Source organism: Falco rusticolus, chromosome 14, assembly GCF_015220075.1.
Source record: "Falco rusticolus isolate bFalRus1 chromosome 14, bFalRus1.pri, whole genome shotgun sequence".
Taxonomy (NCBI): domain Eukaryota; kingdom Metazoa; phylum Chordata; class Aves; order Falconiformes; family Falconidae; genus Falco; species Falco rusticolus.
In genome coordinates, this window is record NC_051200.1 from 24,070,117 (window position 1) to 24,097,451 (window position 27,335).

Here is a 27,335-nt window from a genome sequence, read left to right on the forward strand (position 1 = left end):
AAAAAGTTTTAAATCAAAATCGTGAACTCACTCAGCGGTCTCTTAGTGCATATTCTATAATTTTAAGGAAATGCTAAACATTGCACAGGCCTCAGGAGGCCTTCCGATCTTTGTGCACTCCCAACAACCTTTGACATAATGAGCTGTGACAAATTGATTTAAAATACAGTTGCAGGAAGAAGGGCAGCAAAGCTCTGCTCTGCCTTGTGGGTGTTGTAGTCTTTGGGCTGCTCGCTGCCTGGGCAGCCATCGGCAGCTGGACTCCAAGTCCCACAGCTCCCACTGGAGCCTACCGCACAGGCTCCGAGGCCGTGCGCTGGGAGGGGGTGACTACATTGTGTCTATTGTATGTTTTTTTCTTTTTTTTTCCCCGGCCTTTTGTACATTTCACGAGAGGTTTAAATCGGGAGCGAAAAGCATGGCAGATGAGCAAGAAATCATGTGCAAACTCGAGAGCATCAAGGAGATCAGGTACGTTTGCTTTGTGCCGCATCAGTTCCATGAAGCAGCTTTTTCCTCGGGGAAGCGGAGGAGTTGCATCCGTCTGAAAGTAGCTATTGTGCTACTGCGGGGAAGGAAACCACCGCTGGGCCGCACGGTAAGCGCTGAAAATGCGTTTTCCTGAGCAAAGAAGGAGCATCTGCGGCGGGGAGTCGCCGCGGGAATGCGCAGCCAAGGGCGGCGCTGGCCGCGCATTGCCCGGGCGTGAGCCCCGAGCCGTAACCCGGGGGGAGTGCGCGGCTGGGAAGGACGCCGCCCCCCCACGCATCCGGGGGAGTGGAGTCGAGCCGCGGGTGGATTTTTCCTTAGGCCCTTTGAATTAGTAGTTCTTCTTCCCGATGTTCCCTGTCACAGATCCGTTATCGTGGCCCACTCGCGGCCGCGACGGGCTGGGGAGGAGAAAGGGCTGGCGAGGCGGGTGGCGCGGAAAGCCGGGGGCGGCCCTGCGCCTGGACGGCACGGAGAGGGGCCGGGCCGGGGTATCCGGGCAGGGCCGGCAGGGCAGGGAGCGTAGGTCCAGCCCCCGGAAGGGTGCAGGGCTGCTCAGCTGCCGGGGGGACCGGACCCCGGCGGTCAATGCCGGGGGGCTCGGGCTGGGGGGCTCAGGCTCAGCTCAGTGCTGGGGGGCGTGGCCCACCCCCCGGCCGGCTGTGCCCGCCTTCCCGCTCGCGGCGGGCGAGGGGACCCCGCGGCGGGGAGCGGGGCCATTGGCGGGGAGTTACGGGGAACGATGGGGCGGGCGGGGGGTGTGTGTGGGGGGGTGGCGAGCGGCCACCACGCCGGCACGAGGCGTTTCTGCCGCCCTCCGGACCCGCCGCAAGGGATGTCCGCATGCCCATACCGGGACTGGCGGGGGAAGTGGGCCCTTCCATCGGCCTCGGGTTGGGGCACGCCCGGCCTGGCTCCGGGCACGGACGTGCAGGGCTCAGCCCGCGCTGCCCGTCTGTCGGGGGTCCCGCCTCCCGCAGCGACACGCGTTACCGCCGCCGGCGGCGATCCTGGGGGCCGCGGGGAACACAGGCCATTGCTGGCGGCGCTGGCGGGGGGCAGGGGGGAGGCGCGGCTGGGGCCGGCCTTACCGGGGGGTACCGGCGAGCTCGGCAGTAGCGTGCAGTCGCCCGCGGGCCCGCCGAGGCGAACGGAGCGACAGCAAACCCCGCCGGGCCCGCGAGGAGGCGGCGCCGCGCTGCTCGGCTGCCGGGCCAGCGCTGCGTTAGCATCTAGATCCAAACACGGCCCACGACGCTGTGTGCTTCAATTATTACACCACTTAATTCAAATATCTCATTAAATTATCTTTTCAGAGAGAGAGGTACCCTGTATTTCGAAATTTATGGTACATTCGGTTTTCTGATAATACATTCAAGGGTGATGCATAAACTGTGATTAAGACATTCTGCTATTAGTTTGTCGCATAAGGGACTGTAAGGGCGATGTTACTAGCTTTAGTGTACAATGAAGTATCAAGACTGTTGCTTGAATATATTTTAAATAAGTCAAAAAGTCAGTTCTGCTTGCAACACTGATGTCAATTTTGAGTTTCCTTTAACAAAATCTGGTCAAACAAACCTATTTTTTCATCCCCAAATCTTTTAAAAGGAGCTTGCATGAATTCTTCTTGAAGAAATTCCTTCAAAATAAACGTGAGAAATTCTAATGTTTACAGACCCACCTTTGATAAATTTGGCAAGGCTTTATTTTAACCTGCATTCCATGTGTTATTCTACAGGCAGAGAGGCAAAAAGCCCTCACAATCGAAATCCAAGAACTTGCCTCTTCCTGTAGTTGATCTCTATCATTTATTAAAGGCCACTGGGCCGCATTTTCGACGGAATTCTGGAATCTGATTCTGAAAACCTGTATCTGTATCCATATGTATTGATACATACCGGTAGTTTGTAGTCAACGGAATACTGCTGTCAGTACATGTGTGCATATATGCCCACAATCCAAACGTATCTGCACATGCTTATTTAGATGCATTAAGTAGTTCCACAGAAGTAACCCCAGGCATAAAACTAAGCAAATACCTAAAGACTGGACCTCAGTGTTCTGACTGGGATGAGATGGAAGAGAATGAGTGTGAACTTATTGATGGCAGATACTAGTTTCACTGCTTAATACCCTATTGGCAGACACTTGGTGACTACTGTCATCAATGAAGTGTGAGAACTTAAATACAAGGGAAAAGGTGAGGGCAGAATTCATTAGGCAGCCTAAAAATCACACTTACGGTTTCTGTTTTAAAATGTTACTGCAAGTTGCCTGATGCTGACAGGAAGAGTCCTGATTTGCGTGCACTTCCTCTTTCCTAATACCGAAATCCTATCATTTGGACTGAAACGATGCCCTGCAACTCATTTGTTGTAGCAGTTTGGCAGAGCATGTCAGCCAGTGACTAGTAACAGTGAGTAACCCCATCTAATTCCATTGTCTAGGTGAAGGCATGCCATAAATACAAGAGAGCAAACAGGAAACTGGGGACAAATACTTCCACTTTCAGTAATCAGAGCTATCATTACTAAATATATATTTTAAGCAAATAGGAACAATGAGATGATGAAAACAGGAGTAGATGGTTAGATGGGTATTTTTCAGTGGGATATTGCTACGTTTAAATAGGAAGGCAGAGAGGATCTCTTTTACTGATATAAGTCCAATACTTACATTCAGACTAATATATGCCATTGTACAGTAATCAACAGAACACCTCCAATGACATCAAAGATTACCATGTTGTCGCTATGTACCTGAATTCCATCTACATAAAGGCTGCTTCTGCACTTCATTCATAAAACTGTTACTAGTTGACTTATCATTTCATCAGCTGTTCTTTAATTGTAAGACACAGACTTTTCAGAACTGGAATAACTGCATAATTTTTTAAATAAATGTATGCTTACAGGTATACAATTCGTATTTTCTATAATAAACATACTGTATGAAACAATGTGAACTTTATGGTGAGCTACAGTACAGACATAATAATCATACCTACCAAATGAATTTTTATCAGATTTGGTTTTAAAAGTGTCTTCCACAATACCTGTAAATGTCTCTCAGTGACCTCTGATGTAACCTTACTTGTCATTGGCTTTTTCTGTATCTGTCTTTGGTCTGGTATTTCTGTTCTTAACAGTCATGGGTTGCCATCACCAATAGTAATCTGTATCTCCTACGACTTATTTATATAGGGGAAAGAGCTTTTACTGTTAAGATTATTTCTGAAGTACTAACACAAGGCAGAATTTTGTCTTATTTTGTTTTAAGGAAACAAGCAGCAGTCCCTCTGACCTTCAATTTTTCAGTCGTTCTGTTTTAAACTTCCTTCATTCATATTATCCCTACCAGGCAGCCCATTTTTGAATACATATTGAAGAAGTCATTTATGATACCAATTTTATCTCTTCCAGCTTTACAAACTCTTGAAGTGAGAGAGGGAGGAACCCTGGTCACATTACTAGCTAGAATACTTAGAGCAGATAACTGTAATTAGTTGTGCCAGGGACTGACTGCTTTCTGCTATGCTCTTCGGCAAATGGTGGAAGTCCATTGTGCCCGTGATGTCTCACACTCTGAGGCAAGGGCTACCAAAGCTAGGTGCATAAGCAGATACTGAACTCACAAAGATCAATTTGGAAACAGGAATGAGGGGACTGAGAGGAGGTACAACATCAGAGCCTCCCCAAGAGGGGCAGTGACAGAGGGTGGGTCTCAGCCAAATGAAACCAAGAATAAAATCTATACAGACACCTGCTATACATGTTAAAGAAGAGTCCTCAGTCTAGCTTTAAAACTTCTTTGGGAATTTTGGTTGGAGTGACAGAAAACAGTAACTCTGTTAAAGCTCAGGATATATATATTCTCCTACTTTTACAAGTATGATACAGAATAACACTGAGATAAACTATCCATCCCTCAGTGCTGTGGGAGCCATTTCAGAAGGAGCCCTTGGGGACTGGGTACGGAAGCAGTTTGCACAGGGAACAAAAGCCACACGGAGGTTTAGGAACCCCCTTTCCTAGAAGCAGGTGACAGACCAGCCCCTTCCAGGGGGCTCAGTGCCTTCTGCTTCCATTAGAAATGTCAGACGTGTCAGCGGGAGCTAGTCAGCCTAGAGGGAAGGGAAGGCACACACCCAGGTCTAGGATCAGGTGAGAGCCCTCTTCTGGGATCTCATTGCTGATCTGATAGGCAGCTTCCTATAATCTACAGACTGCATTCTGCAGTCAGCATTGCTGTCTGACAGTGAATTTGAATCCCACTCAGCCCCCTTTGCACTGGGATAGGAATAGGGTATTTATACATGAATGCAAACCTCTTCTGCCGCAGCCCCCTCTGACATCATGCCTGTAGGCAGCCCCCTGCATTATTCAGCAGTGCACTTGGAAACCAATGTGGATCTATGTGTGCTAGCTGTTAGGTGACTAAAAAGCAATGCCACCTGCTTGTTTGCTTCACATGAGGTAAAGTGAGGAGTCCTGAGACTCTTTGGTTACACGGCTGAAACATGACATTGTAGCCTCTTGTTAGAAACGTGTAAGTGTTGCTGCTACACTGGTTACGTAGGACCATATTTTAACTTCCAGTACAGGAAAAATAACTTAAGACCTCATCATTAACTAAATCTTAGGAACAAGAACAGTTTGTTTGTTCTGCTCTACATCTTGGACAAGTGTTGAATCACAACAGCAGTAGTTTGTTCTGCTGCTTAAAACTGATGATGAAAACACTCCTTGATTTTTGGCTTTGAAGAGAGAGATAAGGACTGAGTATCTAAACATTTTTGCTACAGAGATTGGCACAAATAGGAAAAAAAAATCAGAATGCAGGATATGGGCAGAAACATCTACAGATACATGACAGGTACTAGATCTTAGCAAAGAACCAAGAGAATGCAGAGGTACTTGCAAGCAGCACGTTGATGGCTAGCGTCATTTGAGTTTTTACTATTCTGGTTTGTCATTGCTCTGGAATTTTCTTTAACCTGACATTGAAGTTAGTATTTTAACAGTTCAGATTACTGTCCACGTAGTTGTGGTCAGTGTATATGACGCTATCATCACTTCCAATTCATTTTACATTTCTCAGGATCCTGTGCTAAACTTCCCAGATTTTCTGGATTTCTCTACTTTGTAACTAGGGTTTAATCTGAATTAACTGATGAAGTACAATTCTTATCAGTACAAATTCTCTGAATCTACAGTAACTGCTGAAGTCTGACAATGGACTCTTAATTTCATAATTCAGTACAAGAATTCTCATAGCACTGAAAAGCTCAGCGGAAGAGCTGGGATTGGAATTCAGTTCTCCCATTGCACCTCATCCTTTCTCAGATACATGATTAGTCTCCCTGTCTATTACAGTTATTACCTTCTTCCATCTTTTCCTATATAAAGTGACACCATGCAAATATATGTTACAGTGACTTACTGTTGTCTTTCTACATTTTTAATTATTACTGGGATCCAGGAATAAAACTTTGCAGATGGAAAAAATCAAGGCACGACTGAAAGCAGAATTTGAAGCCCTGGAGTCAGAGGAGAGGCACCTGAAAGAATACAAACAGGAAATGGACCTGCTGCTGCAAGAGAAGATGGCCCACGTGGAGGAGCTGCGACTGATCCATGCTGACATTAACGTGGTACGCAACAGTTCAGCTGCAGACAGCCTGACTAGGACGCAGCCCTCTATGAATCATTCCACAGGTTTTGGAATTGTGTGTATCAGTGAACTATCACTAGTTCAATGGTCTGGACTTTACACCACCATCCTAGGATCCTACAAAGAGTGAAAAGTAAATTTACCTCAGGATAATTGTTTTTTTCCTGTCTGTGTCGGGCAGGGTCTTTTGTAATGTTGGCATGGTAATCATTTGCACCAAGGGGATAGGTAACCAAGCTCCCCTGTGGCTGCAGCTTCAGCAGTAGGCACAGTAACATGGCTCTGGCAGTCCGACAGAAAACTGTCCTTCCCGTTAAGTCTTTTCTCATTTAGCACCTGGAAACAGAGAAACTTTGGCAGCTAGGCGGGACTTTTGATTGGAGGTTTTTGGAAGGAAAGAGATTTTGGTACATGGTATTTGTTAAGTTCTTAGTAAGAGCTGACCTTCATCACTACATGGAACCACCAAAGATTAAGAAGCACCAGCCTGAAGGGAATTAATACAAGTAAGAGAAAACCAGTTTATAGACAAGGAAGACCAGCAAATTAGAAGGGCTAAATGGGGAATATATTTTTGAACCTGCAATTTTTATGTAATGTTAGGGCACTTCCAGTGCTGACTGTACTGTGCTTTCTGGCTCTGAAAGTATCTGTGCTTTGTGCCAGAAGAAAAATATCTCCCACACTGTAAGCAAGTACAAGCTACATACTGGATGTGCAGACTACATTTCTTGATCACTTGAAATATCTCTTTCCCTACCCAGCTGCATAACCTCAGTCTCTGTTTTATCCTCTCCTTTTTCTTGTAAGAGACACAGGAACCTTTCCTTAGCTTGTTTGTTAAAACTTCTAACCATCAGTGTTCAGGTATCTTAGAAATACAGCAAATTATTCTAACTTTGATTTCTTTTTTAATCTCCCTTGAAAGTTTTCCATAGCTCCTCACTTGCTGACTTACCTGTAGCCTGTCTGCCTGCTTTTTCTGTTGTTCAGAAGATCATATAGGTTGAATGCACCTCTTTAAAATGAAAATGCATCTTGTATGTCACTTTGAGGTGTTTCTTCTTTGCCCTGTTTTCATCCTCCCAGTATCTTAACTCTTTACTATTGCATTATCTCCAATCTCTTCCAACTTGAGCAAGAAAAATCTCTTCTTTCTGATGTGATCTCTTGCTCAATCAGAGAGCTATTCAAGGAACAGTTCTTTAGAAGCATGCCCATCCTCCTGTTTCAGATGGAGAATACTATCAAGCAGTCTGAGAATGACCTCAATAAGCTCTTGGAATCTACTCGTCGCCTGCACGAGGAGTACAAACCCCTGAAGGAACACGTAGATGCTCTGCGGATGACTCTGGGATTGCAGAGGCTGCCAGATCTATGCGAGGAGGAAGAGAAACTGTCCCTTGAGTAAGTCTCCAAAGCAAACATTATCTGGCTTTATACTTTCTTTTGATGCTACGAGTTACTTTGTCATTTTACTTTTGTTGGTAGGTGGAAAAAAGAACTTAGGAGGTAAGCATGAAAACTGAAGTTGACAAAAAAGGGATGTGGGACCACATTATTTGATAACATTCAGTCTGAATTTGCTGCAAGTTAAATTTAGGTTATCCCGAGCTGCAAACTCTATGTATGACATGCAAAAATTCAAGGATTGTTGGTTCCCTAGATTTTTATACTGTATGCTGTTTTTTCTAGCAACATTTTTTTTTCCTGAAAATAATGGGGTTTTTTGCTTGTTAGCAAGCAGTTAGGAAACAGTACAAAACAAGTATCCTTCAGTTGGTTTGTGCTGCTGCTAGTCAGAATTTTACTTTTTGCTACATGCACGTGGCAGCATTTATCCATACACCTGTGACTGTCATCAAGGAAGTCTACCCTAGCTGTGGACTAGATTTGGATAATAAATCAGTTTCATTTTTACGTATAACCTAGGTGGGGGAGGGTGACAGAATTAGCTACTATTCAAAGAACAGTGTCCTTTGTTTAACAGATCGGTTTAAAATGCAAGTGATGTTTTAAGAAACTTACAAATGCCCAGCACATTTGGCATTATTTTCACAGACACACAATTTTCAAGACAGCTTTTGCATTTCTTCAGAAATACTGTCTTCTATTCCAGGCACCTTGACACTACAAAGAATGTATTAACCTACTGCATACAACAGTTACTCATTTTAACAGAATAAAACAAAAAAAAATTGTTTGACAGAGGTGCATCTAAAGCTGTTAAACACATATGTTGTCTATTTTATGTCCTATTAGATGTATATCTAGTTGTACACCAAGATACCTCAGAAGCTGACAATCTGGAATCTGGCTGAAGTGTACAAATGCAGAGGAAGATAGCACCGATTCCACTTACGAACCAGTCCAAGTGGTGTCCAAGTGTAGGCAATTTGATGCTAGTGGAGGAACACAATAGAAAAATGTATCCATCATTATACTTTAACACAAAATAGCCTTTACAAACTAATGGAATATTGCAGAAGATGGTTATATTTTTTTGCTTTGTTCTTATTTTGTCTAGCTACTTTGAAAAGCAGAAAGCGGAATGGCAGACAGAACCACAGGAGCCTCCCATCCCAGAGTCTCTGGCTGCAGCTGCAGCGGCTGCCCAACAGCTGCAAGTGGCTAGGAAACAAGATACCAGACAGACAGCAACGTTCAGACAACAGCCACCTCCAATGAAGGTCAGGAGATAGAATGTGCTGGGTCTTCTCTGTTGTCATTGGAATGTATTATGTTTATAAAGTTGATCAAGAATTACAAAAAGGAAAAATTATGTGTCCCAATTCTGATTTTTCCTGCGGTAGTTCAAATCAAAAGCAGCCCCAGCAGACTTAAAGTAGTAGCGCCAGTCATCAAGGGTTAAGGACAAGGCTCGCTATTATCTGACTCCTTTATGAGTCGCCATCAGCAGAGAGGGAGGCAGTTCCTACTCTGGTGTTTTATGTGGGAGAAAGCACATGAGAAAAAAAAAAATGCCGGCCAAAAGAAAAACTAATAGCTGGGAGTTAATCCCAAATGGATTCGTATTAGAAGCAATGCACATATTTTATGAGGGAACTGATGGTACAAATTACCAGGAAAGGTGATTGTTTCTGCACTGCTTGGGCTCTTCAAGTCAAGACTAACATAGGGGTTAATTTAACCTAACCACAGGCATTTAAGTGACAGTTTTACTCAGCTCCTTCTGTAGTCAGTAAAAAGAGCTAGGTAATTCCATTGGGGGTATTCATCCCACCCAAGGTCGAAAGATTCACTAAGGAGGCAAACTGACAGGTACGCTCCATAGTCAGGCACTTACCATCTGGAGTTAGGCCATTGAAAAGCCTTTCTGAAAATAATACGCTTCAGTCAAATGGAACTTAGAGGGCTTAGTATGGAGCAAAAGGGGCAGAGTTCTGTGTCTTGCATTAAATACATGGAATCCATCTAATCATCTGCTCCTGGCTTGAATTCTGTGATACCGCGGCGGCTGGCCTTCACTGTAATTTCTCTGACTCAGTGAGCTATTATGCACGTAAACATCTTTAAAGCAAGCAGAACATTAATCACAAAACAGAATTTAATGCTAAAGTTATCAATACGCGCCTTAACTGCGTGTCTACTGAACTGTAGTTTCAATTCAGAGAGATACTCTAGTTTTCCGGTTGGCCCAAAGTTACTGTAGATTCCAGAGACCTGGATGGATTACAATGTGGCATTGGTTTGCCTCTGAAGGCAGGCAGCCTTAAGTTATTTTTTTCTGTACTATGACTTAGAACATGATACTTGATAGGCCATATAACACCACCACTTAAGTGTTTGTAACGAGGCTGCAATGTTGTGTTTCAGGCATGTTTATCCTGTCACCAACAAATTCATCGGAATGCACCTATATGTCCACTCTGCAAAGCAAAGAGCCGATCTCGGAATCCCAAAAAGCCCAAGAGGAAACAGGATGAATGAAACCCAGATGACTGACAAGCAAACACGTGACCTATTCCAGTACTCTTCCAGCAGAACTGCAAACGTGGCCAGACTTTACCGAAGTGCAGGCTCAAGTATGACCAACACATTTTTTTCTATTTAATGCAGTGTAAGCACAATGTTCCTGTCCTAATTTCCTTCCAGTCCTTAGGATTTGGTTTTAGGAAAGTAAGTATTACTGGTGCTACAGTTTAACATTTCAATCATTCCATATTTTGGACTCCTAAACAAAGTACAATTCTTATGCAAGTATCCTAAATGCCAGGCTATTCCTATTGGCCAAATGTGACTACCACAAATGCTTTTATGTTCTTTTGAGAAACAGATGTTACTAAAAGGTTATTCTGTTTTCTTCTGATAACAGGAGACTATTTGAAGTGCTGAAATAGCAGACTGTCTGATTGTTTCACTAAAGGACAATTTTGTTTTCCAAGCTAGCAAGACCGCTTAGGTTTGGGTATCCAGTAGAGCTCTTTTTATACAGAAAATATTCAGAGCGAAAAAGAAATTGGTTATACAGGACATCAGTGCATTAAAGGACACATGCAAGTTTTGATTTACTGGAGTTTGATTGTATCACTCCCTCAAACTTGACTTAAAATTTGGAAGGGGAATCAAGTTGGTGGCTGTGTATGAATTTCTCAACATAATGTAATTTGTGATGCTTTAATATCTTAACATGGTATTATTTTCAGCAGTCAGATGACTAATTGACTTAAGTACAAGGCTCAAATGAACTGTATTAGTGGCCCTCCTAGGCCCTACGGCCAACCAGCTCACTGTGCTTCTTTACGAAACATGCATGAAATATCCCAAGTCTCTATGCACACAGACTGCAACATCAGCCATTCTGCAAAGCTTCTGTTCCTGGTTTCTACAGCCAAAATCTCCCTTGGCAGACATATCCTCCACTGAAGCACAGGGAAGGTCAGTAACACGCGCCAGGAACAGCGTCAACTTAAAATTACATATTTCACCAGAACCACCTGGCTTTGGAGTCATTGCTCCTCAACCAAAATATCCTGTTTTTCTATCTTTTAATAGGTCATTTTCAAGCAAGCTCTATTTCAACGCAGGTTTTTTTCTTGCTTTGTATGTGTGGCAATAGAGCCCCGACTAAAGGCTATTTTAGACCACTCCCTGTATCAGCGTCTCCCCTTTGCTTCACCTCGCGTAACAACAGTTCCTCCAATGGAGAGGGCAGCAACCCAACTGCAGAGCTGGGGCTTAGAATTTACTCATGTCCAATCCCAGTTTTGTCACTGCCTTGGTTGTCTAAATTGACGTCAAGCATTAAATATTCTTTTTGCTAACTCCAGGAGGCATGGACTGCCTGCTTACATTCTTCTCTCTTTAGCCCAGGTTTTCCTCTACTACTATGCTGGAGTGGTTATACTGAGAACTTTGCTCGTTCAACAGGAAGAGCAGGGAAGCCCCAAGTCTCCAGCCAGAACTCTGCCAAATGCTTGGGACTGTAAAAAGCCACATTAACCAGTTTTGCTGCCTAAATCACATATGTCGCTATTAATTTCCCAACTATGCCAAAAAGTTTAAGAGTATTTTATTGAATATAGTCCTATAATGTATACCAAGTTCAGTTGGTAATTCTCCCATCTTAGAGTCTCATAGCCAAATAAATATCTGTCAGCAGCAGAGACAGATCATGGATCACACGCCCCTGAAAATAGGTGAAGAGCAGATCTTGCTAGCTGAATGGCTGGGGTTCAGATTCTGTGAGATAGCAGTAACAAAGGATAGCCTGACCCCACGCTCCAAACGGCAGTAGTGCGCAAAGTCTATCGTTATGTATGCTTCCCAGCACAGATAGTGGATTCTACTTTTAAATGTCAGAGCTGGCACATGCTGCGGGCCCTGTTCAGAACAACTCCTATTGAGTTTAAAGAAAAATGCACACAGAGTTTAAGGACAGTATATGGACTCCCCCAAAGTGCATGCATGAGAGCAGCATACTTCAATGACAACTGTACGTAGATTTCAGTAGTGACAATGGAGAACAGTCTGCAATGAAGTAGCACAAATAGGAGGATAGATGTGTAGAAACTTCGATTTACAGTTCTGAAATAGATGGGGTTAGTCATAGCTGCTCTCACTTCACTGTTACTTTGCCAGATCCTTTCTTGGGAGATGTCTAGAGCTCTAAACTGAAGTGTTTTTAAGGATGCACCGTTTACTACTTTAGTGTGGCAGTTTTTGTATTTTTACTTTTTTAAACTAGTCTCTTGTGCCCTTGTGTTTAACAAGGTTTTTTTTTTAAAAAAAAAAAAAAAAAGAAAAAATGTGAATATGACATACTGTGTTTGTATCAATCATACACTAGCGTTTACAAATCTGTTTTCACATCCTTTTCAGAGTTCTGCCATATGAATAGCATGTGCTGCTGAGAATGAGTCTAACTGAATACGAGTCAGCAGTGTGCCCTGGCAGCCAAAAGGGCCAGCCATGTCCTGGGATGGTGCATCACGCACACATCACTAGCTAGCTAAGGGAGGTCACTGTCCCATGCTACACTGTGCTGGCACAGCCCCAAGCACTGAGCACAGTTTTGGATGCCTCAACATAACAAGGACATCAAACTATTACAGTGTCCAGAGGAGGGTGACCAAGATGGTGAATAATCTCAAGGGCCAGACTTATGAGGAGCAGCTGAGGTCACTTGGCTTGTTCAGCCTGGAGAAGGCTGAGGAGTGCCCTTATCGCAGCCCGTACCTTCCTGGGGGCAGGGGACATCGGAGGGGGAGGTGCTGGTCTCCTCTCTCTGGTGACCAGCAACAGGGCACAAGGGAATGGAATGAAGCTGTGTCAGGGGAAGTTCAGCCTGAACACGAGGAAAAGGTTTTTCACATGAGAGGGTGGTCAGTTACTAGAACAGGCTTCCCAGGGAAGCAGTCACAGCACCAAGCCTGTCAGAGTTCAAAGAGCATCAGGACTATGCTCTTAGTCATATGGCTTAGTGTTAGGTAGTCCTGTGAGGAGCAGCGAGTTGGACTTGATGGCCCTTATGGGTCCCTTCCAACTTGAGATATTCTATGATTCCAATTATTTCAAGGAGACAAAATCTGTGTTACATATTGAAGGAATCCTGGGGGTGGGTGGGGGGTGGTGGTGAGCAAGCAAAGCACCTTCTTTCATAGGGAACCAGTATTCTCCCCTTTTCCCTCACAGGCTAATTAAGGAAGTGTAATTGAAGAGCTCTTCTTGTAGCAGCCCCACGCCCTTTTCCCCCAGGCATCTTTCCCAAGAGACTAGAGGGATAATTGTGAAATACTTACTTATTGGGTTTTAGTCAGAGGAGGAAGCTGTTTGAAGTACAGTTCTTATCACAACTCTACCGCATTTTTGCTCCATGGAACAAGAACGGCCTCTTCCTTTGTACGCAGGATTCTTTGAGGATACTTCTTCACTTGTCTTAAATTAATTCTTATTTGGGTTAAATTATCTTAATAGCCACAGAGACCCTTCTCAAAGTTTACAAGACTTGTATTACTAAAATCTGGTTTAACCCTGGCTTTGTCATTCCCTTTTCAACGGGTATTCAAGCAACAACATCATCACCAGATTCTTTTGTTACAGAAGGTTTCCAGCCTTTTTCTTGCCTCAAAGGATAGCACCACTGTTCTGCAACCAAACAGTCAAACAAAACAAACGAACAAACAAAAAAAAAATCACTCGCCCCACACCCCACCTTAAGCTCATACTAGAAGGATGTGAACCCTCTACTGTGTCTAAAGGCTTTGCTGTAGTAATTTTTGTACCCAACCTGGGGTAGATCAGTTGTTTAAACTTTAGTGCCAAGGACCCCATTAACTATAGAGAAAGTGTAAGACAGAATTTAATACTCGCACCTCCTGAATTCGACTTTAGCTTTCTAAACAGCACACTGACCAAGTGAACCTGCCAGTGGCTTCAAGTTACAGAATCTAATTTAGAAACAATAGCCATTTGTGTGTTACTCTAAATGGGAGACTGTTCAAGAAATTAAGACTTAGATGAGCACTTTAAATAAAAGTGCTTTCATTTATTTTACAGTTTTCTAATTCCTCCAACATAGGTTTTCATTTTAGCATTTAGGTATTCTAGCAATATCTGGCGTTTTCACTGGCTTCTGTGTTTTAAATACTTTACTCCTGTGCCCAGTAGGAGTAACAGTGTGCTACCCATTTCATTTGTCTGTACAGTCCTTTTTAATAAATGTTTGTTTCATGTCGTGCTTTCTTCCTGCAGAGTATTTTCACATCTGTTATTTGCTTATGCTACTAAGCAGCAGCCAAATCCTGAGAGGTAACACCCAGCTCTCTTAATTTTACAGGATGTTATTAGCCACAATTCCATTATATCTCCACAAAGTTTCTATAAGGGTATATATGGGGAAATAACTATCCACTCTAATGAGCTTTACAAAACAGAAAAGAAAAGGAGATAGCAAGGCACATTTTAACCTAGCCAAACTTCTCAGTCACATTTCTGGAATGCAGACTACTGTGTGCCTAAGCTCTGCAATTTCTGTGTAGGAGTCAAAGAAACCATGTCTAACTCTCCAAACCAGGTACTTCTGAAACAAACCTATCCTCTGCTACCGCTGGCTACTAACACTGGAACCGGATAGTTTGCGTGCATAAAATTGCCTGATTTGCACTTGCAGGTGTCCAATTATGAAACTCAGACCCAGAAGAGTAACAAGAAAATCATGTCCCTGTGCTGCAGTTCAACCATTGAAAGCTCTGACTGGGGCATTTATTTCAGTTTTTGACCAATTCACAGAGCTTCAGCTTGAACTAGTTCCCAGTCAAGTTAAACCAATTCAAACCAAAAGATTCTTAGGTGAGAACAAGTGTTACTCAGACAAGTTTCAGTTTAAAGAGTTATATCCAACCCCTTCTGTCAGGTGCTAGATTGCAAAGAGGCCAAAACTCAGATATATTCTTCACAGTTCCTGACCACTGAGGAACCCTATTTTGTTTCGATCCCTAAAGTTAAATTGAAAGCAGTGAGACACACAGTTCTCTCTCTGATTTAAGGTAGGGGATAGCTGTCTTCCAGAGTCCTGCTTTGCCATTAGGACATTATATCTTCCACCAGCGGTTGCTGGAAGTTACTTCTCTCAACACTGGTGACTGAGGAGTTTACAGAAGCACTCCCTAACCCAGTGCTGTCAAGAAAGTCACATATCACGTACAGTGCCAGCAAAGGAGGTAACCTATTGCAGGTAACTACATTGGCATGCCTAGATTCAGACAATAATGTCTGTCGCAGACCTCACAACTTGTGCTTGGTTAAGTACAAACAGCATGATTTTTCCATAGGCACTGTCTTCAAACCACAAAACGTAATGACTGCCCTAATCCTCCTTTGTACCACGACAGCTATTGCAAGATAAAAGTAATAATTTTGAATTCTGTGCAGTTACTCCTATCTGAATTGTTCAAACTTTGAAACATCCCGCACTAATCTGTTCATCCACAGCTGCTCTTCCCAGTTCCTTAATCCTAACCCACGCTGTAACATTACTTATAACATTAGTCACAAAGCTAATGCACTGACTCATACCTTGCCAAGAATCCTGAAATATTCCTGTAACTGACATCAGCTTCTATCATATTTTCCTGAGCTTAGCAAGATTCTGCAGTAAAATGATCTCCCAGAGCCCCAAGCTTCCTAACTCAATTATTTAAGTGTAGCATTAAAAATCACCTAATATATTGCGAGGAGGGGGGGGAAGCCCCCCGCCTTAAATCCACTCCTTAAAAATATCTACTGTTGTGCTCTTCAGCCTTTAGTCTCACTAACCTTACTCTAACTTGGCTTTCTTCCCAGAAACCAGTAAAGACCCAATAGATCAGTGATATCTACTTATCTGTGACCCACTAAAGATCTTCAGTGCCTTGCAGCACCTGAGTTTTTCTGCTTACTCTGTCCCACTGCCTACTTCTTTGTTCTTTGTCCTCCTTTAATTAGCACAATTTTATATCTCCATCACAGAAACAAAATTGTCCTGACTCTGTAACAGTAACTGAATCCAGTAGACCACAGTAGCTCTCACTATAAGTAGGGAAGTAGAATACTTGAAATACAGCCTTTTTTCAGCTACAGTCAAACTAGTACAATAGTACAGACAACTATTTAAAAGACTCATTTTCTGACTGAATGGAAACAGAATTTTAGAAGGGCTTTTTTTCTGTTCCCAATGCACACAAGCTTCTATCACAGTACAGATATTACATGCATGTAGTTAGAACAGATGATTTGCTACATAGGTTTTCTCTAAGAGGTCTGCAGCATCTCAATTCTCTTAGTTTGCTGTTCTGATCAAGCAGTCAGACTGAAGTTCCAGCGGTTTAAGCTTCAAAACAAAATCCACTTGACATAAACATCATTAAATACAAAGTCTCGTTAGTGATACAGACCTCATTTAATACAGCCAAACACAAGTACAGTCATCCGTGTTGAAGCTCTGAGCAGCGGATAAAAACTGCACACTTCTGTACCCATTTTCCTGGAAAACTACTGCCTCCTGCCTCCTGATTTTCATCTTCCCCCACTAATTTATATAAAGAGATCCCCAAATAGTCTGGGGTTTTCAGACAAATGTCACAATTTTTGTTTTGCTTTCATTCATATTTGTAAGAGAATAGTAAAAAATAAAGGTTTGAATCAGTGAACAAACCTGGTTCTGCCACAGCTCCAAGCAGCTTCTGGTGTTCTTTTGCTCAGTACTCCCTTTTAAAGTTTCATATAGAAACACTTAACTCACATTTCTTTCAATGCTTAACTACCTAGAAGAGTGAAAGCACTTAACTAGTTCCTGCTGGTTTAAACCTATTGCCTTTTTCATACGTCTCCTATACTTGGATGCTTGCTTCAAAGAAAATGAGTGACATGTATTACTACTGTATTACTATGTCCAGCTGCTCCTCTTCAAGTGCCCTCCTTCGGAGGATTAACCTGCAGAACAAAGAACATTGAGACCAAATAGGCTATCGTATTTCTGAGCATTTTTCCAAAGCTTTAACTGCGATTGATGGAATAACCTCTCATTACACAAAGCTACGCAGTTCTGTTACTGAAGCCTAAACAGTTTGCTTTAGGTTAACTAACATGTTCTGTCGTTTTTGGGGGTTTTTTTGTTTGCTTTGTTTTTAAAGGTTTACATTTACTCCATAATCCACCAGGCCACAGTGCCAGACATCTATAGTTTCTTCTGCTTTTACAACACTTCTGGTATTGTAATAAAGTTGGTAATTAATAGTGCCTATTATCCCATCAGCTGGAGGGATTTCTCCTTTGCAGAGGACGTGCCTAAAACCCATGCTGTGTTTTGCAGAATGGCTGAGATTTTCCATAGTCCTTCAGTGTCCTTTTTGGCTCTTCCTGACCCTTTGATTTTCTTAGGCTTTTCCTTAGCTTAAAATTTTACCTTCATGTTCCCCTTAAGGATTCTGCAGCGTGATGCTATACCAGAATGGGCACATTTAGAGAGTTATATAGACAGAGCATTCTGAAAGATGGCTTTGAAGAAAAGAAGAGAGAAAAACCAAACAAAGAAACAAGCAAACATTATCTATGCATCCACCCAGCATCTCGCTCACCAAAAGATGCTGAAAATTCCTTTTTCTCCAATAGTGAAAAGCCAAGGAGTTTTTGTGGGGATGGGGGCGGGACAGAGGTCCTGTGAAAATATCCATTAGAAAACCTTTCAGAAATCAATGTTGTTAAAAATAAAACCAGGCTGTTATAATTAACAGCAGGTAACCACATTGCAGGTTGGAGCAGGGGCCGGTGGGGGGACTGAAGTTAGCAGTGGATAGGGGGCAGGGCTGGCAGGGGTGTGGGGCAGTGCCCCCTGCCCTCCCCAGCTGCACCCCCCAGCCCGAGTGCCCTCAGTTTGTGGGTCCTGAGCTGCCCCCCAGCCTTCCCAGCATGGACTTGCCACCTCCCACAGCTCCGGGGAAGCACACAGCAAGGGGTCTGACCTGCTGCTGCTCTGCAGGGGAACACAGCACTGCCTTCACACCAGTCTGCGGAGGCCACGGGCTTCCTCACACTGTCACAAAGGTATGTAGTTACTCTTAACTAGTGCCAAAGGAAATAGGGAATTTAATTACCTGTGGGGCTACAAGCTTATGCCATTTTAACACAAGAGAAATGGACAGTCCAAAAGAGAATAACTGAAGGACACCCAATAACCTTGGTAAAAGAATGGGAAAACGAACATGTGACACCTGAACACCTGGCCTTTAACCTCAGCAGAGAAACTGCAGAGCAGAGGGACCTCCCCAAAGGCACACTTGTGCTGTGCTCAGAGTTGCCTGTACATGAGTTGGCTGCCTCTCCCCGCTACAATGGCATCCCATACTGGCGAGAATACGGTGAAAAACTTGGGAAACTACAGTATTTACCAGAAACACTTCCAACACATTGAGAAAACCATTCAGGGAGTGGACCATAGAGCACGCAACTAGAATGAATACTCTGCACAGAGGCTTATCCCAGAGTTACGCCAGAAATATTACCAACCACAGCAGGATGCTTGTTTCTCCTCCAAAGTGTTACCACCACCTAAGGAGATACTGAGTTTATTTGTAATCACTGCTTTATTCAGCTAGTTCTTACAATTAGAGCTTGTTAAAGTAAAACAAATTCCTAGAGGGAAAGATGAGAAAAGCAAAGGGAGAGAAGGATAAGAGTGAACAAGCAAGCAACTAAATATTTCTGCAAGGACATAATAACATAAAATACATAGACATGAGAAGCAGCTGTAAGTCCTTACACAAAACGTGCTGATCAAAGAGAACAGGCCACGATTACAGTAACAGAGAGATGCAAGAAGCTGCAATATCTTCTGATGAATTGGAAAGTATGCATCATTCCAGTAATAAGGCACAGTAGTATTTCACAGTAACGCAAAGACACATACCTGTTTGGATGATTCTGGTGTGAAATTTGGACTAGTGAAGACAGAATCCTTATCCCCTGGCTTGACTCTGTGCCTAGAAAAATAAGCAAAGAAAATAACTCAGGGCAAACCCTGTTGCTGCTTTAACAAGACCAGTTAAAGCTAAACTTTCTGTCCAAACTTTAGTACTTGTCACTAACAGACATTATACTGCCACTGGCAGACATTCACCTCGCCTGTTTTATAAATGTGGTTTTCTAGTAGAAAACACTCAGTGACTATGCAAGAAAGCTGTGGAAGAATTGATCTTTAAGAGAACACTGCTCTTCCACCACAGATGACTTGGCACCACCCTCCATCTCAGAAAGTACCTGAGAACTTCCTGCTGTACTCTGTAGCAATGAACACCGTAAAGGTAAAACAAAGAGAACAATTTATACTCTGCAATATACTCTTTGGGGTGGGGGAGGGGAAGCAACGAAGCTTGTGGAAGCTTTGTCACCAAACCAACCAGCCCACTTAATTCTAGAACAGACAGCAGGGATTTGACAAACTGTTTCTCCAGAAGAACAACACACATTAAAAGTCATAACAGTGATTTCCAAGTCATAAGCATACCAGTACGTTCTACATTTTATTAGCTCCACATAAACATGAAAATGCCACAGAACACCAATCTTGTCTGAAACTGCCACAAACTGTAGCAATACAGTCTTGGGTCCAGTTTCTTTAACTCTACCAGTACAATTTCCTATAGAAAGAGGGAAGACAAATCATTCAGTATGGCAGCCACTCATTTGCCCTCACTGCCTCAAGTCCTCAAACAAAACTTCCTAATATATGCTTTCAGCATTTCTTCCCTCAGGATTCTTTTCTCAGAAAACTTCAAAATATCAGCTAGAAGCTGGTTTAAGTGCTGCATCTTAAAGGTGTAGTCAACTAAATGAATATAAAAGTAACAATACAATTTGTATTACTGTTAGGTCACAATTAAAGCTCCCCTTTATCAGCACAAAGAGCTTAGAAAACAACATTTCACAATCATAAAACAACAGCAAATCTCTCAGTTGCAAGTCTGGCTGGTCTCAAAAGATGATGGCTTTGTTGTATACTTTTCTCTTTAACTAAAAAAGGTGCTATGAGCCTTACTATTACCATATAACCGATCTTTATTTACATGGTCCTTCAAAAATACAGAAGGTATTTGACAAAACTCAGTCCGTGAGCAATCGGCAGGAAGAGGTCCATCACCCAGGGCCACAGGTGACCTGTAAAGCTGAAAGCCAAATGGAAGCTCAAAAGCCAAAACACGGCTCCTCAAACATCTACACAGACAGCTGTAGAGGACATGGACTGCCACGGCTCTGCTCAACCGCTGAGGTAAAGAGGTCAGACTAAATCACGGTGCATGGCCTGCCCAACCAGCTGACATGTGTCATGTCTCTGGCCCCACCACCACTGACAGGCATCACTGGCTACAGCATGGTGGCCTGGAAGCACCACGCAGGCCCTGACAGCCTGATCCAGCCAGCCTAAGCCCTGTATGCCAGGGTTCTGGATACGAGACAAGAAATCACACTTCTTTCAGGTGCGTGTAGTGGCACTGGGGACAAGAAGCAAAGCATACTGCACTGAAACTGTTCTTACAGTTCAGCACTTTCTAGTGGCTGTGAAACAAGATCTGAACACAACGCCAGGACCAGACCCATGGGCATGGGCAAGACATGGACTAACAAGATGCAGGAAACCTGGATGGATCACCTGCATTATGCTGTATTTATTTCCACAGTGTTTTCCTTTAAATGCTCATAGACATGCAAAGGTGAAGGTGCATATATGATACAGGGCTCAGAGATGAGCAGCAAGAAGACAATCATTGGGTAATGTTTCTCACTCAATAGTAGGCAGTCTGCTGATTCACAGATTCCATGATTTTATGATTCGTGCAGTAACACCAGACTTAGCCTCACACAAAACCAAGTCAGATATACCAGGATTTAGTAGTTTTCATCTGCAGTTTCTTACAAATACACCTATAATTTTTCCAAGACCAGCACAGTGGAATAGCCACTTGGCAAGCATCATTCACACTAGCAAGTACTGAGGGAGCGACACACATGCTGAATAACATCGAGTTTAGATATCGCAAAGGCCTTATCTTACATGCAGCACATGAGAAACACCTTGGGACACCTTTGTAGCATTTTGGTAAAAGTGCAGGCTGTTTCAGAAATGGATCAAAGAATACAATGCCATCTTGCTAAAAAAAAAATCCTCCATAAGCCAACTGAGAAGTCATTCAGAAATCCCTTCAAGGTGGAGATTAAGACTGTTGAATTCTGAATCCAGTGACACAGAAGTTGTGTTGCTGAAAAAAAACCATAGAGCACACAAAAACTTTAAGACCTAACTTGGCCTCTGCAACCTCAAACAACATCCTGCTGTCTACAGGATTTCTTAGAAGAGCTAAACACAGGCACCAAAGAAAACTTACTTCAGCTCTGTTCGCTGACAATGGGTCAGCTTGTGCTCATTATTCCTTAAGAGTTACAAGAAGGAGAAATAAAAAAAAAAGGAAAAAAGAAAATCATCATGTTAACAGAGGACCAAAATTTGGACAGTTGTTTCCTGTACTACAAAGATGATCCAAACAAAAACCATCATCTAACTAGCCACGTACTTTTTCCAGATGGCAGAAGAAATTCCTTGTTGCATGCAATGCAACTTGATCGCTGTCAAAATGCCTCTTCTAGATGAGACTGTTTGCTCCCTACAAGTTTCCTCTCCATTGATAATATAAAGAGCAAGAGCAACCAGTTCAGACCGAGTAATCCCGGTGGAGGCTGGCAACACAAGTAAGGCAGGAGGCCTACATGCGTTAACAGAAAATTAGATCCAGAAAAGCGGGGTTTGTGCCCAGAGATTACATTCGTAACACCACAGCCTCTGAATACAGAAAGGCTGCTAAATGACACAACAGTAAGTATGCTATCACCACACCCGTGACAACAGCAGAAGCTCTTGCACCTACCCACTGTTCAGCTCTTGGCTTAGTTTAGCCTTTCAGCTTCAAGAATAGAAAAGTTAAATCTGAGTGACAACAAATCAACAAATTTAGTTCATGCCAATACACAGAACTACACTATCTCCCAGAACAACTAATAAGGAGCTCACGTTTCGGAAAGGAAAAGTCAGGACACTTAGATTGCAACACTACCAGAATTGTTCCTGGTTTGTATTGAAATACAACAGTAAGTCATAAGGCATAACACGTAAAAATGCAGGAGAGGTTTATGTATAGCAAAGGATCCCTTACTCCAACTTGTAACTAACTGATAAATCAACTGAAATATATTTATGAGGTATGCATTAAAACACACAACATAAATGTAGTAAGATGCAAGTTTAGGCTTAAGGGTCAAGACAGTGGAGCCTTCCCTGAAGAGAGGCTCATTCCTCTAACCAGCTTGTCCCATTTGTCAGCCTACCAGGATTTAAAGATGCAACCAAAGTCAAGTTTGGCGAGAACAGCTCCTTGATTTCTAGTAGGAAAAGCCTGTTCACTCAGAAGCTTTACTCCTGAAATGCAGCCATAAGTCCTTGTTGCAATTTCAGAGGGACTAGGCAAAGACTTGCCTCACAAAAGTACCGACTATAACAAACAGGAGCTGGTCGCATCTGTGAGTGTAATAGACTGGTGTCCTATGAACTCTTCAAGAATTTGTGGTGTTTAAAATGCTCTGAATTCAGCCATCCCTTGTTCCCATGAACCTCATAGCAGGCATACAGTGTTGGAAAGACTACGAGAGCATCCATCCAAGAAAGGCAGAATAGCATCTTACCGTATCTCTCGGCTTCTGGAGTCACATGATTGGCAGCTTTATCCAAGCGTTGTTTAAACAGCTTGTGCTCTACGTCCAGCTGCTGCTCTCCTGCTACATCCATGGCATCCACACTCAAATTTGAAAGCAGCAAGCAAGCAAAGCTGTCTATGAACACACAGTTGTTATGGCCTGTGGCAAGCTGAGGAAGTGAAAAGACAGAATTTTTCAGCCAGCAGGGTAAGAACGTGCCAAACCGGGAGAGCGTGCGTGGCTAGGGTCAAGTGACCAACAGGGAATAAAACACACGGTACAGCATATTAAATGGCCCTCCCAGGTATGGGGTCTGGTTTGGTGTCCAAGAAGGACTGTTTCCAACTTCCAAGAAAGCGTTACCCTGAAAGGTAGACACGCTTAAGGCAAAAATCCAAAAGCAAACCCCTCAAAGCCCAGAACCATTTTCAGGAACACAGGAGTTAAGCCTAAAATTGGTTGAAAGCTGCCCTCTACCTCTTCCCCTGCCACCTTTCCCCCTTCAACATCAGCACATTTCCTTGTGATCTGTTTTCACAAAAATATTGAGGTCTGGATCCTGCTTGGTATCGAAGCACCATGATGCACTTGCTGGCTACATGCTCTCTTAGTAGGCTGACAGCTTCTCCGCACACAACAGCCGAGGCTTCCAGTCTCTCTGGCCTTCCCACGCCCTGTGAAACATGAGGAAGGCAAAGACCGATAACATCTCAGGGGGTCGGGAGGAAGTCAAGATGCACTACATTCAGAGCCCAACACATTACCCAAAGGAATTACCACAGCAGAACAAGAGGCAGGAGCGATCGGTAGACAGGCAGATAACAGGCACGGCAGCGATACCCACGTCAGACTGGCAGGACGCTTCCAGTTGCTTCACCCCGCAACTTTGTTTCGAATTTAGTTAAAAGGCAATCAGATTCTTAACACTCACTCTGCTTTTAATAGCTTCTGGAGAAAGGCTAACACGTGGCATTGGCATTACAGTCAGAATTCCGGCGTAAAAATCACGGCAAAGCCGTGCCTTGTCAAGCGGCTTCCCAAGCAGGCTCTGGAGCCTTTCCACGAGACGGGCAAAGCCGGAGTCCCGCGGGAACCCTGTGCCAGCTCCGTCAGTAGGGCCCAGCTCTCCGACAAAGCGCACCGCCGTACGGAAACGTAAAGCGGGTTTATACCTCGGGCTCCTTTACAGCCTCGGAAAACAATACTGCCCGGCCGGACGCGCTGCTTTAAGCGCCTAGCAGGCCCGGCTGCGTTACCACGAGGGACCGACAATTCCTCCCCGGCCGTTGCCCGAGCCGCAGCGCAGCACTCGGCAGCGGCGGGCACACGGAGCCTCGCGGGCCCTCGGCGGCTACAAAAGGGATCCCTCCGTAGTCAGCAGTCCGACTCGCAAGCACGAGGCACGCGTGGCGAAGTAACATCTCGAGCGACCTTCGGTTCCGCTCCCCTTGACTTGTCGACGGACGCTTCCGGACGAACCTAGGGACAAAGGGAAAACAAAAGACCCCCGTTTCGCGGGGAAGCAAACCAAAAGGCCTCTTCCCCTCGGCTGCTCCGGCCCCGGAGCTGACTGTCACGACACAAGATCAGCCAGACACCTGAGCTGCCGCTGCCTCCCAGCCCTCCCCGGCAGTTAAAAGGCTTGCGGAGAAAGCAGCAGTCGGGGGCGACGGCTGGGGATTCCGCTGCCGGCTGCCTTTTCTTGCTCTGGCCCGCTCGCAGGGGCGGGAAGAGGCTCCTGAGCCACACACACACACACCACACACACACACACCCCGCGACAGCGTTACCGCAGGCCCCGAGGCAGCCTCTCTGCGGCCCGCGGGGGCCGGCAGCCCCAGCCGGCTGCCACGGCTCAGGCCAGCGGCTGGGGGAAAGACAAAGCCCCGCGCAGGGCTGCGGCGGCTGCCCGGGCAGCCCGCAGGCGGCGGCGGGTGGGCGGCGGGGCGGCGCGGGCCGACCCCTCTCCCGGGCGCCGCCGCCACGAGCGAGCACCGGGGCCGCCCTGCCTGCCGCCGCTCCTCGCCGAGGTAGCGGCGCGGCTCCGAGAGAAAAAAAAAAACAAAACAAAACAAAACAAAAAAAACCAAAAACAAACAAACAAAAAACCACCCACCCAGAAAAGGGCAGCCCCGTGAGGAGCCCGCTGACCACCGTCCCTGCCGGGGAGACGAGAACCGGCGGCAGCCCCGCCGGTCCCGGGCCGGGCCGCCCGCCTGCCTCAGCCCGCCCGCCGCCGGCACCAGGCGCTCCCTGCCGCGGCCGAGCGCCGGGCCGCCACATCCCCCCCCGACCGGGCCGCTGCCCGCCGGCCCCCGGCCGCCCTTCAGCCCGAGCGCGCCGCCGCACGTCCCGGCCCGAAAGTCTTCCGGGCTCCCGGCGAAGGCTCCGCACCTCCACGGCCGCTCCAGCGCGCCGCGCGGGCCGGGAGTGAACCCACCTTTCCCGGGCCGGATGCGCCATCTGCCCCTACGCACGAGGCCGGAAGCCCCGCCCCTAGGGGGTCAAAGCCGCTTCTGCGCATGCGCCGCCCTCGGTCGGCCAGAAAGGCTTCTGCGCATGCGCCAAACCCGGATTGCGTCATCGGCCCAGACGCAGGGGGCCGGAAGCCCCGCCCCTAAGGGTCAAAGCCGCTTCTGCGCATGCGCCGACCTTCCTTGGCCAGAAAGCCCTTCTGCGCATGCGCCAAAGCGGGATTGCGTCATCGGCCCAGACGCCCCGCCCCTAAGGGTCAAAGCCGCTTCTGCGCATGCGCCGACCTTCCTTGGCCAGAAAGCCCTTCTGCGCATGCGCCAAAGCGGGATTGCGTCATCGGCCCAGACGCACGGGGCCGGAAGCCCCGCCCCTTCGGCGTCAAGCCGCGTCTGCGCATGCGCTGCCCTTACTCCGCCTGCGAGGCGGTGCTGCCACCTGGCGAAAAAAATTGGGTACTGCAGCCCGTCTAGCTAACGAGACTGCACAGTTTATTAGAGGCATGGCATCAAGAAGGGAACTCTGCCCACGGCCCGTTCGGAAGTTGCCTGGCTTCCCATCCCGGTGGATGAAGTTCTTACAGCGAACATTCTCGATTCGACTAGTCTAGCGAAAAAGAAAAAAAAAATAAAAAATAATAATCACTCGAGAGACCAGGCATACGCTTTTTTTTCCCCCCTTATAAAAACACTAGCAACAGTGCCTGAACGGGAAAAGGGGTCACGAAAGTTTTTATTGTAAAATGGAAGGGCACGAAAGAGAACAGAATTCGACAGACGATACGTAAACCTCTGCAGCTCTTTCCCCGTGCCTATCGGACATCGGTTTCCAAAAACTTTCTCGGGTGAGCGTCTTTTGTCTTTGAGCAGTGCAACAGACGCTTTGCAAACAGCACAAGTCTGCTTTTGAACCATCGTTTCAGACTTTGCAATCCCTTGAGATGGGGCGCTTTGTACTTGAGAGAAACAAAACCCACTCTGAGTCTTTCCTTTAACGATACAGGCCTATTCCCCTTTCCCTTAGAGAAACAACCTACTCGCTTCTGATCTCTCGAGGAATCTTAATACTCCCAACACACTGCGCCGTCAAGATCAACAAAGCAGTTTCCTACCACGTTGCCAGCGAGCGATAGGACCGTCTCGAGACGAAGTTTCCTCGGACAAAAACCCGAGCGATCTATCTTCAAGACTCGGTCCAAACGGCTCCGTCACCGTTCCGTCGCAGTCCCCTTCGGCTCCACACCACTGCCTTGTGGGAACGCCCCCTAGAAAAAAAGAAACGCTTTCATCAGGGTAACAAGCAGAATACAGCTCTAGCCTCGAGGACGGCTGGCACGCACACGGCCTGTATCGCCGCAGTCCCCTGAGCCGCAGCTCAGCGCGCGCCGACAGCGGTGACGGAGGACGCGCTGAAGGCGAAAAGCCGAAAGCCAACCCCCCGAAGCCCAGAACCGTGCTCAGGCACCCAGGAGTTAAGCCTAAAACCGGTTGAAAGAGCTGCCTCCTACCTGTTCCCCCGCCACCTCTCCCCCTCCGAGGCCAGCACCTTTCCTCGCGATCCCTTTTCGCAAACAAAAGACGGACGCCTGCGGCCTCAGCTCGGTACCGAAGCACCACGATGCGCTTGCCGGCGGCGTGCTCTCTCACAAGGCTGACAGCTTCTCTGCACGCAACAGCCGAGGCCCTGTGAAAGGGGAGGAAGGCAAACACCGATCACGTCTCGCCGGGGTCAGGAGGCAGTCGGGGTGCGCTGCGGTCAGAGCCCAACGCCTTCCCCAGAGGAATTACCGGGGCACAACAAGAGGCAGGAGCGATCGGCAGACAGGCAGGTAACACGCACGGCAGCGATACCCACGGCAGACTGGCAGGACGCTTCCAGCCGCTTCACCCCGCCGCTTTGTTTCGAATTTCGTTAAAAGGCAATCCGATTCTTAAGGCTCACTCTGCTTTGAGGAGCTGCTG

The 27,335-nt window shown here is 45.7% G+C and overlaps 1 protein-coding gene and 2 long non-coding RNA genes across 4 annotated transcripts; 1 reads left to right on the forward strand and 2 right to left on the reverse strand.

The window, feature by feature from the left end:
• Nucleotides 1-202: 202 nt before the first annotated feature.
• ZC4H2 (zinc finger C4H2-type containing) lies at nucleotides 203-14,369 on the forward strand. Of its 2 annotated transcripts, none has more exons than XM_037408329.1 (5): nucleotides 203-471; nucleotides 5,974-6,145; nucleotides 7,400-7,572; nucleotides 8,693-8,855; nucleotides 10,003-14,369. In XM_037408329.1, exons 1-5 carry the CDS (start codon nucleotides 419-421, stop codon nucleotides 10,114-10,116), a joined length of 675 nt encoding a protein of 224 aa, XP_037264226.1. In that variant the 5' UTR covers nucleotides 203-418; the 3' UTR covers nucleotides 10,117-14,369. The 2 variants fall into 2 exon arrangements, with proteins under 2 accessions (XP_037264226.1, XP_037264225.1); XM_037408328.1 differs by lacking the exon at nucleotides 203-471 and adding an exon at nucleotides 484-598.
• On the reverse strand, nucleotides 6,145-23,137 carry LOC119157414. The gene is made up of 3 exons (XR_005107532.1): nucleotides 23,127-23,137; nucleotides 20,372-20,373; nucleotides 6,145-6,235 (listed from the first exon to the last, which is right to left on the reverse strand). It is a non-coding gene; the product is annotated as an uncharacterized LOC119157414 (long non-coding RNA).
• Nucleotides 23,138-25,999: 2,862 nt separating this feature from the next.
• LOC119157413 lies at nucleotides 26,000-27,329 on the reverse strand. Its single transcript, XR_005107531.1, has 4 exons — nucleotides 27,162-27,329; nucleotides 26,882-27,057; nucleotides 26,486-26,638; nucleotides 26,000-26,386 (listed from the first exon to the last, which is right to left on the reverse strand). It is a non-coding gene; the product is annotated as an uncharacterized LOC119157413 (long non-coding RNA).
• Nucleotides 27,330-27,335: the final 6 nt, after the last annotated feature.